Source organism: Rhinolophus sinicus, linkage group LG12 (assembly GCF_036562045.2).
Source record: "Rhinolophus sinicus isolate RSC01 linkage group LG12, ASM3656204v1, whole genome shotgun sequence".
In the NCBI taxonomy this organism is placed as follows: domain Eukaryota; kingdom Metazoa; phylum Chordata; class Mammalia; order Chiroptera; family Rhinolophidae; genus Rhinolophus; species Rhinolophus sinicus.
The window spans coordinates 56,042,653-56,053,707 of NC_133761.1; the positions used below are offsets into that span (position 1 = coordinate 56,042,653).

An 11,055-nucleotide genomic window follows, 5' to 3' on the forward strand; every position below is an offset into this window, starting at 1 on the left:
CTTTGAGATGTGACGGGTTAAATTCTACTTGGCTTCTGGCTCCGTGTTTTAAAAATGTCATGTTCCTGAATCAGGCACACTTATGCAGTCAGAGCCTGGTTAGGTTAATTAGACATAATGTGGGCAGACAGAATGACATCATATACCTCCTGCAAAAGAGACAGAGGAGAAATACAGGGGAAGAGAGGGATTCCAATGGGTTTTTGTTTCAAAAGACTTGATAGGCCTGAACAAAAGGGGGGAAAAAAAAGAGAATCAGACCAAAATGTTCCAGTGAGCTCTTGACTAGCATGGCTGTGCTGGAGTCTTCAAGCACTATTGTCAACATTTTCTGTCAGCGCTGGGAGGGTAGGCCAAAGAAGTATACAATCTGGGAGGAACTATAGAGAGCCATTTCCAAAAACATTTCATGGAATGATCTGAAAAATTCCATGGAATGATCTGAAAAATAAAAAGCGTTCTATGGTTTGTGCAAAACCCTAAGTTAAACAAATACGTTTCTTTACTGCAGGCCTTTTCATAGCCTTTAAATTTTTCATGTATTATAAACTCTCAAGGGGGGATGCAGTATGCAGAGTTCCCAAATCTACTTGTTTACAGAAACCCCCCACACACATGCTTTTTTTTTTTTCTTCTTCTTGGAGATTTCTTATGACTCGTACTTCACACTTCACCCTTTCGTGAATTCTGGGAGAGGAAAAAACCATGACATAGAACAATCTCTCCTACTGTAGATTTTTCTCTGGTTCCTCCAAGATGTGCCCGATATGGGCTTCTAAGATTGCTTGAGAGCTAAATGCATATTTTCTATTTAAGGCAAAATTTACAAAGGCAAGTAATTTTCCTAAAATTCCCAAACCTCTATCCCTCACCCTCTCAACTACCCAAGTGAATGGACAAACTAGTTCACGAGAGGAAACTGTAGCTATTTTATAATTTTTTTAATATCAATGCTCCCTTATAATCAGATTATAAACTGAATCACATCACCAGATGTCCTTCTAGCCACCTGGGCGGTGAGCTCTCCCTCTCTCTCTGTCAGGTTCTCAGTAGCCCCCTCTCTGCTGACCCGCATGGAGCTGGGCCTCCCGCTCCAGCTGAGCAAAGAGGCTGTTGGCTCTCACGTTGTCCCTCCTGGAGGCCCTGAAGGTCTTCTGGAATTCCTCGAAGGTGGCATCTTTCTCTCGGGAGAGCTCTTCCATCTGCTCCTTTTTCCTAATGGCTTCCTTGATGCCCTCCACGTGGCACTTTTCCTCCTTCTCAGCTTTCAGCTTCAGGATGTGCTGGTTCTTCTCCCGCAGGATGTTGAGCTCTCGCAGGTGCCGTTCCTGGTCCCTGAGGTTCTTGTGGACGTTGCTCCTATCCTGCTGGAACTGCTGGTCCGCCAGCTCCACCAACAGCTGCTTGTGCACCTTCCTCTGCTCTGCCAACTGCTCGGCACACCACTTGACGTGCTGGAACTGCTCCTCCTCCTTCCGAGCCTTCTCCCTCAGCTCTCGGTGACGCTCCCGAACCAGGCCCTGGTGGATCTCCTGGGACCGCTGGGAACTCTGTTCCAGGGACAGCTTCCTGAGCAGCTCCTCAGCCTTGGCCTGGCAGTCCATGAGGACCTTCCGGGCCTGGTAATTGACTAGGGAGCTGAGATTGGCGTCCTGGACCTTTTTCTGGCCCCCGCTGGTGTGCAGCTGCTTCTTGAGACAGGCCTGCTCCGGCGTCTTCTGCAGCTCCAGGCTGCTCTGCTCCCGCTGGGGCTGCCCCACCTTCTCTTCCTGCTCTTTCTGGCGCTGGACCTGGCACAGCTTCCTGTGATCAGCCTCGGGGCGGGCCCTTTCCAGCTTCTCCTGGCGCTGGGCCTCCTGCTCCTCTGATTGCACCTTCCACTGGTTCTCTTGCTGGACCGTGTTCTTGGCTTGGCTGTCCTGTTTCCGTCCAACATGCGGCTCCCCGCTCAGGCGAGTCTTGCGCTGCTCCTTCTGCAGCCACTGCTCCCGGCTCTGCTGCAGCAGCAGCTTGCGCTCCCTCTCCAGTGTCATCTGGACCTTGTGGTCCGAGCGCTTCAGTTCCTCCCAGGCTATGGCCGCCTGCTGCTGCAGCTCCCGCATCCTCTGGGCCTTCTTGAGCCGGGTGAGCACCAGGGCCACAATCTTCTGGTCCCTGGAAGACGTTACCGCCTCTTCCAGCTTGTTCTTGAGGATCTGGGTGCGCTGGCTCTGCATCTCCTTGCTGCAGACTGAGGGCTGGGAGTACTGGCTGGCTAATAACTCCACGCCATCACTGCTGTCCCTCCTTTGGGTGGACACGCAAGCGGACAGCGTCCTGCACGCTTGAGAGGGCGCAGACGACTTCTCTGTGGGAACTGAGGAAAGGGAACAGCAATCTTGACCTCTGCAGACCGGCACTGCCCACCGGTCTCCACTCTGTCCCTTTTCTGCCCTGAAAGTTCCATTTGGGGGCATGTAAGCACCCGTGGAGTACTGTGGGGGCGAATCTCCCTGGGCTGGGGGGTAGTGTTGGCAGGACTGGGGCTGCTGGGGTGACAGCTGGGGCTGCTGCGGCCAGGCTGGCCTGCGCCTGCTTCTCCCCAGAGGGTGGGGCTGGGTCCTTGGCTCCCCCCAGGCATCTTCCTGGCGCCGGCTGCGGGTCCCGCGCTTCCTGGGGCGGTCTGGGGGCTTCCGGGCTATATCTCTCAGGCAGTGGCTTTCCCGCAGTGAGTTGTGGGGGGACTGGCGCCGGCGAGGCCGCAGGGTGGGCGAGCAGTGCGGGGGTGACGAGGCCGCGGCAGCCTCACTCCCCTCGCCCGGAGTCCCAGCCCAGGAGCCCTGCACCGGCTGGGTCTGGGGTCTGGGTCCACGCAGCCGCGAGGAGGATGCGCGCTCTCCGCCGAGCAGCAGAGGCTCCCAGAGGTCCGGGTAGGGCGGTGAGCAGAAGTTGCCGAAGCCCTTCATGTTCGCTCCCCGCGTGCGCAGCGTATGAGCCAGGGTCCTGCGGCCTCCAGGGGGTGCTGCTGAGACCCGCCCCCTGCCCTCTGGGGCAGGGATCCCTGGCGCCTGTGACGCTAGGGCCACTTCACAATGCCCCAGTCGCCAGGGTCCTGCAGCCCTCGGCCCTCTCCCACCCCTGCCTCCCTAGCATTCCGTTCTGCGATAGGGGACAGTGGGAAGGGCAGGAGGCCGGGGGAAGGTGCAGGGTGGAGGGGAGCTGTAGGAAGTCAGGGGTGACCCTTAGGACTGAGGGTGTGTAGTGAACCCCCACCAGCATTTCGGGCAGGAATTTGATCTCGCATCTACACACTTTAAAGCAGCAGGCTTTTAAAAAGAACCTGAGTGAAGGTGTCACCCCAGAATGTAATGTGGAGGGAAGGATCGAGGGGGTGGGGGCGGGGGTGGAATCCCCTGAGCCAGCCTTAGCCTCAGTCACCACCCCTACTTCTGTGTACCTCTATGGAGTCTGCAAAGTACGCGGCTGTGGAAGCACATTAATATGTACAACCCTTTCGCCTGTTTAAGTTAGCAAGTCCAAAGTCTGTTTTGGTTACTTTTTAAACTTTAGAACAGGAAAAAGACTAGTCCGTTTTCCCCTCATGTGACAACTCCTGCTTTTGTCAAAATGTGAATGTTGTGTGCACATTTCTGAAAAAAATATTTATTTTTGACCCTTTTCTCTAATTTCTTGAGATTATTTTTCCTTGTTGAGGTCCCCTAGGCTAGTGGGAAAAGAACTGGATTTGGTCACGCAAACATGAGTTTGAATGTCCTCTGCCACTTTCCACCTGTGTGGTCTTGGGCAAGTTACCTGTCTTTCCTGACCCTCAAATTCTGGAAAAGTGGAATGGACGAAGGGCTGTGATAACACCGGCACTGAGCCATCCTGAGGGTCAGATGAAATTGTGTATCAAGAGCTTAGCACCTTAATGCATGAAACAAATATTTTGATGTCCTGTTAGGCTTCAGTCAAAAAATATGACTTAATATATGGGTTTATGAAAGTTTCTGAAGATTCCTAGCTTAAGAAAAAAAGAATGGAATTAAGGTGCTTCTAAAACAGTTTAGGTGAAGGGTAATGTGCTAGGGAGGGGCGGCCCCCAGGCTCTTGCACGTTCATCCTGTACTGTGGATCTTGGTTAAGTCACTTCCCTTCTCTGAGGTGCAACGAGGAAACAGTTTTGGTTGACATTCTCCAAAGAGGGTGACTCCTTAAAGAAGAAAAATGAATATTGACTCAGCCCCGTCTTCTTTACCCACATCTACTTGGAGTTTCACAGCAACTGCAGCTATGTGGGCCCAACAGAATTGACGTTTCCTTCAGACAGATCTGAGAGTTGACCATGTTAACTGATTTCCCCAAAGATCACTCTGTCACTGGCGGGAGTTTTGACTTCAGAGTCACTTCTTTTTCCATGACATCATGCTGCCTCTCAGGACATGCACTTTGAATGGATGCATGTGTTATAGATCGAATGTTTGTGTCCCCCCAAATCCATATGTTGAAGCCCCAGCAGCCCCTAGCGTGTTGGTATTTGGAGGCAGGGCCTTTGCTAAGTAATTAGGTTTAGATGGGATTGGTGTCCTTATAGAAAGATGAAGGGACCAGAGCTTCCTCTCTCTCCTCATAAGGACACAGCCAGAAGGTGGCTGTCTGTAAGCTGGGAAGCAGGCCCTTACCAGAATGGATGGAGCCAGCACCTTGATCTGAGACTTCCCAGCCTCCAGACTGTGAGAAATAAATGTCTGTTGTTTAAGTCGCTCAGTCTGGGGTGTTTTGTTATAGCAGCCTGAGCTGCCTAAGATGACACGCTTTTAAGAAAATTATGATGAGATATATACCAGAGTGTCTTGGTGGCCATGTCCTTGAAGCCAGGTGGTAGCAGCCTTGACTCGAGGGACTGAGCCCCCCTCTTCCAGGAGCCCTCTCTGCCTGGGTGGGATCTCCTATGTGGTCATTAGCACATTTATAGCTGAGGATAAGTTGTTTCTACCATAGATTTCTTTTTTTGGGGGGGGGAGGGGCGTTCAGCTTTATTGAGGTATAATTGACACAGTTGTAAGATACTTTAAATGTACAGTGTGGTGATTTTATATAGGTATACATTGTGATAGGCTCCCTCCCATGCAGTTAATTGACATATCCAGCCCACTGGTCACTACTTACCTTCACAGCTCCTACTTTCCAACGACCATGAGGCTGAGAGTCAGTGAGACTGTGTTTTGTATGAGTGAATACTAATATCTTGAGGGATAGAACAGGATGTGTTCTGGTCCTTTCTCCTTTTTAACTTCTACCCTAGATTTCTATTGGCGCCCCTCAGACCATTATTAGAGAAATTATCTGTGGTTGCAATTTATATAAGGAGGCAACTTCTAAAAAAATTAAATCAAATTCGAAATGGAATCATTTCACTTTAAGTTAGGAAATATGGAGGCATGAAGTGAATTGTGCCGATACCTGAGTGTCATCTCTCTCGGTTACGGCTCTGCCAAGCATTTTGCAAAACCAAATGGGGCTCTGGCCAGTGCCAGGCTATTTCTTGTCACAGAGAAGCAGTGTCGTGTGGGTGAAAGCACAGCTGTGTGAGAGCTTGAACGGGTAGACTGGGTGGAGTGAGAGTAGAAGATATAGGAGTTATAGGAGGGGAGAGTTTCACGAAAAAGCGGTCCCCAGGAAGGTGGGCTGGACCCTGATGCCATAGTGTTTTGACTGCCAGGCAGCATGTTCCAGCTTTCCAGGGAGCTCCGGGATTCCTTGCAGCTGCCATGGGTCCCACAGGATGTGGGACTTGAGAACTTCAGGGCAGATTCTCAGGCCTCTGTCCCTGCTTCTGCCCTGACCCTCTGTGCCCACAGCAGCTCAGATTTTAGGTTTTGTATCCTGGGGCTCCTGGTTTCATCACATTGAAAAAATTTAAGTTTCTGCTTATAAAAAGCATTGAAAACCACCGTGCAGATGGCAGTGAAGAGTCAGTAAAAGTCTCAAAACCAAAAAAGTGACCTAATTGGGTCTCTATTTTAGAAATTTCACCCTGGCAGCAGTGTTGAAGATAAACTGGGGAGTAAGGGGAGGGGAGTTGGAGACAGCGGCCAGTTAGACAGTTGATTCACTAATCTGGGTGAGCCAGCAGGAAGTATAAACCTGGACAGTGGCAGGGGGACAAGAAGGGATGGATTCAAGGGACTGTTCGGAGGTCGAGGGACCATGATCTGAAGATGGATTCCATCTGGAGAAAGAGGGTTTCTCACCTGGGTGCCTGAGCACATGGTGAGTGGCAGTGACAAGAGGTCTCCTTCTAGGAGACCTTGCAAAGAGCGATCTTGGAAATCAGGTGAAAAAAGATGTAGTAATCAGGGAACCCCCACACAAAACAGCAAACAGAATGTGTGGAGGAGACTGACAAATGGGGAAGAGACAGCTTTTCCTCTGAGGGGCCTGGGGGGGAGGAGGAGGGGTTGGAGCAGGGCAGCGGGAGCAGGGCCAACCTTCTCACCAGCATCTTTAGCATCTGACCCCTGGGAAGATGACAAGCCCAGAAGCCACTGTCAGCTCTTGCAGTAGGCAGATGAAAGAGATGTTTTGCAAATGTTGAGCTGCCAAGCAGTCCCTTGATACTAAGAACCACCAGCCTCCTTTTTATTTGGCAGAAAAATCCTCAGTGTAGTTCACTGGCGGCCCCAGAATTTGGGACTTCTGCCAAATGAAGACCTGGGCCTCGTTTCTTCATTTGCTGGAAGCTTGGAAAACGTGGCAAAATGTGCTCTGATTCCACAATTTGAATTAACGTATGGAATAGAACTGGGCTCTGGGCCCTTCCTCAGAACGGCTGTTAGTAGTTACTGTAGTGGCTTCAGATTCAATCTCTTAGCAAAGCTTCTAGTTCTTGGATGGGTCAAAAGGGGGAAATCAGCTGGAGCTACTCTGTGCAATTCAGCAGCCAGCGGCCATATTGAATGCGGGTAGTCCCAATTGACATGTGCTGTAAAGATAAAATACACCCTGGATTTCAAAAATTTACTATGGAAAAAAGTAAAATATGTCAATGCTTTTCTTTTTTATATTAGTTATTTGTTAAGATGGTATTTGTACACAACAGACTAGATAAAATATATTATCAAAATTAACTTCACATATTACTTGTTTTAATGGGGCTACTAGTAAACTTAAAGTTACATATCTATGTAAAATATATCACAGTGTATTTCTATCAGACAGCCCTGCTCTAGATAACTGAGTTTCCCCAATATTCATACTGTAGTGAAAGCTTTGAACATTTTGGTAATATTTTATGTAAATGTGTTGCTTTGAAATCACCCTTTCCTAAGAAGCTAATATGTGGGTCAGAAGGCTTTTTTTCTCAATGGCTGGATAATAGGGTGAATTATTAATTTTCGAAATTCAGCTTTGCAGTACAATTTCATAGGAATTCAGTTTTTTCATGCCCCAACTTCACTTTTTCCTTACTACACAGGAAAACAGATACCTCCAAGTAACAGTATCTGAGGATACAGAACAGGCCACTCTCTCTATGTGCCCATGATAAACAGATTCATTAAAAATACCAGACCCACAAAACAGTAAAATAACAACAACAAAAATAACTTATTCAAACACCCAGGGCAGTAAATGAAAAATACTTATGTCAAGACAGTACTAAGAATGAAAATTGTAGCCTATAAACTTCTTTTAAAACAAAAAGAAAATAGTGGGTTAAGAGCCTGGAAATATGAAAGTTAGGTTCCCATGGAAACAATCATTTACCCACAATGCAAATAGCCCACGTGTATGAGAGCTTATGTGTGCTGAGCATGTGTTAGAGGATTGCTCTAAGTGCTTTAGATGTAAACTCTACCACAACAAGGCCAAGTAGGGACTGTTTTCTTCTGAGGCTCACAGATTCCAAGATCAGGAAGGTAATCGGCAGTGGAGCCAGGATGGAACCCGCCTCCCTCACCCCTAACCTTTCCATTGTATGGTCTTCTGAGCTAGTGCTGCGGAATTACAGCCAGAGAGATTCATAGGTGGCCCAGGGAGCAGGAGAGGGTTTTAAACATTTCTAGTGTGGGTGCATTTTAGGATGTTGATGTTTTCTACATTTGTAACTTGAACGCCACTAAAAGCAGGAGATGGTAATTTACCAGTTCTTAGGAAGAAAGGAAGGACTCAAAGTAAGTCCTTTCAGAGCTGAAAGTGAGCTCACGTCTACCATGAGGGGACAGAATGCAGTCACTGGGTCACTCAACAGTGACATAGGAACACAAAACTGCGCAATAAAGGTATTTATGTTTGAAGTGTTATCCCAAACAGTTTGTCATGTTAAACATAGGAAGAAGCTTTCCCAATGAAAACTTGGGAAAACAGTTGCACTTAGTAAATTATCCCACTTGGAGTTACCTTTTTCATCATCAACATAACGTAGACATTACATTAAATTTTTTTTTTTTAAAAAAAAGAATGTACTTTGTTGGAACTTGAAATGCATGTGTGGGTTTTTTAAAATTCTGTGGTGTTTGGTTTTTTGCTTTGTTTTGTTTTTCCTGTTTTGCTAAACTGGAGCCTGGAGTTTTTAACTTCCAGAGAAATTCGTTTTTCAGAAAGGTCTCAGTGAGGGAAGAGAGCTGCAAAACAGAGGTCTGCTGATGGATGGGCTGCTGTGACTGCCGACCCTGCATGTTTTGTAATATATGGTGTGCATTGTGAGTCCTTTGCGGGTGTTATCTGCAGGGCAGGCATTCTCAGCCCACTCAAATTCCAGCCTCCGCATCCAGCAAGCTTATCATACTACGGAAGGGGCTCACAGTGTTCTTTCCACTCAAAGCCACCCACACGCAGCGCTGGAGTAGGATCCCAGCCACCACGGTGGCTCTGTCTGTACACTTCTTCAAGCCTGACCTCCCTGACTGATGAAATCCCGTACTAGCCATTCTCCCAGCCCCCTTAGTGCACCAACCCCTCTCCTTGGTGATATGTGTCCATTGTGGACGCATAGGAGGCAGGGGATGGGGTAGGGGTGGGGGGCTCTGTGAATATTGAAAGCATTTGTTTCTACAGATGAGTGCATTGTGTACCAGGCAGTAAAGGAAAGTATATTTCTTACCATGAGTTGCATTAAAAAAGTTGTGTTTCTGTAGAAGTGTTGCTTTAGAGTTGAGGCCAAGACATCCCAGAAGGCAGATCTCATGATCTCTTCTCAGTTTCACCTTCATTTCTCTGTCCTTTTTGGCATTGAGGTCCACCTTCAGTTTTCTTTACTCTTACTTGTCTTTTCTCTTTCCCCATCCAGTGTTTCTCTGAGGGCTACTTGCACAAAAATAACTCCCAGCGTGTAGGGACATGTGGTAGTCAGCCTCCAAGTTGCCTCCTGCACACAAGATTTTATCTTCTGTCACCCTGTGACCTCGCCTCTCACAGCTAATAGGACTCTGCTGTGTCCCCAAAAGGCTTTTGCAGAAATGACAAATGTGATATCTGAGGCTGGGTCATAGAAGACATTGTTGTTTCCGCCTTTCTCTTTTGAATCACCCGCTCTAGGGGCTGTTGGCTGCCATGTGCTGAGGACACTCATCTTGGAATCAGATTCTCCGGCCCCAAGTAAATGTTCAGCTGTCTGACAACTTGGTTGCAACCTCGTGAGACACCAGAACCACTCAGCTAAGCTGCTTTCAGTTTCTTGATTCACAGAAACCATGAGATAAAAAATGTTGCTGACTTAAGATGCTAAGTTTTGGGGTAATTTGTTAGGCATCATTAAATGAGGAAAGGGGTATGCTTTTTAGATTGTTTGTTCCCAGACCCCATCGCCGGCCTGCTGGATCTGGTTCTCCATGGAGGGGCTAGGAATCCGCGTGAATATCTCTGGGTGATTCTTTTACCCTCTGTAGTTTGAGAACTACTGCTCTTTTTCATTTTCACTGACTGCTCTCCCTCTCCTCTGCCTCCCTCCACTTCTTTCTTTCCCTATAGCACAGTTCCCAGAAGTTCTGATCTGGACCTCTTCTCTTTTTATTGTGCATTCCCCAGGCAAATGCATCTATTCTGTGGCTTCAACCGACAGCCTTGCGGCAACTCGTGGGCCCACTTGGCCCACTCTGATCCCTCTGCAAAGCCCCTAAGCCCTAATTTCCAACTGCCTCTGGGTATCTCCAGATGGATTTCCCTCAAATTCAACATCAAATTCATAACATCCTCATAAAATCTCCTTTTCATTTGTGTTCTCTATTTTTGTTAGCAGTTTATAGCTTAGTCTCCTAGACTATAAATCTTGATATCATCTCTGCATCCTCTTTTTTCCTCATCTTCAACCCATCCTGATCTCTGAGATGTGACAACCTACCCCCTCCTCAGAGCCTCCCAAGGTCACTGCCATGGTTCTTATTCACATCTCATTCCCCCTTCCCTGGCCTGTTGGGATACCTGCCCCGTTATCTTCTCTCTACTCTTTCCCGCCACCTCTTCCATTCCAACCTTCATTCTTTCTAAAAGACTAGTGTCTGATACAACTAATCATGACACTTTCTCACTTAAAATCCTTTAATGACTCTCCACTGTCTTTTGAATGCAGTTCAATTCCTTGTTGTGACATGTAAGGTCCCTAATTATGTGGCCCTAGCAGGACCTTCCGCCTTTATGTCTAACAGCTACACCCCCCCCCCCAAACACACATACTCTCTAGGCGCAAGGGGTTTTCTATACTTTTCCAAACACGCTTTGAAGTGTCTGTAGTTTTTCTCATACTATTATGGCCCCTACAGAATTAAAATGGCCCTTTGAGAATGAAAAAAATCATAATATAAAGCCCATTACAAAATTTACCTATGAGGCCATCTGCAACGTGGTCCATTTCTATCCCCTCATCCCAGTCCCCAAACCAGAAGAGGAGCAAGCAGGGTGGGGGTGCAGATGTAAACCCCATCGAGCTTCTGGCTACTTGGTTGACTTTGGATAATGTGAGTGACAGAGGCGTTGTCAGCTTCCTGTGTGTCTTCACCTGCTTTAGCTATGCTGGTTGTGCTGTGAAAAGACACCCTCATTAATTCATTGAGCCAATAGCATTTATTAACCCAGTGCTGG

At 47.8% G+C, this 11,055-nt stretch overlaps 1 protein-coding gene across 1 annotated transcript; it reads right to left on the reverse strand.

The window, feature by feature from the left end:
• Nucleotides 1-959: 959 nt before the first annotated feature.
• Nucleotides 960-3,136, reverse strand: CCDC185 (coiled-coil domain containing 185). The gene has a single exon (XM_019756354.2). The coding sequence runs from the start codon at nucleotides 2,943-2,945 to the stop codon at nucleotides 1,047-1,049; it is 1,899 nt and encodes a 632-aa protein (XP_019611913.2). The 5' UTR covers nucleotides 2,946-3,136; the 3' UTR covers nucleotides 960-1,046.
• Between the last annotated feature and the right edge of the window lie 7,919 nt (nucleotides 3,137-11,055).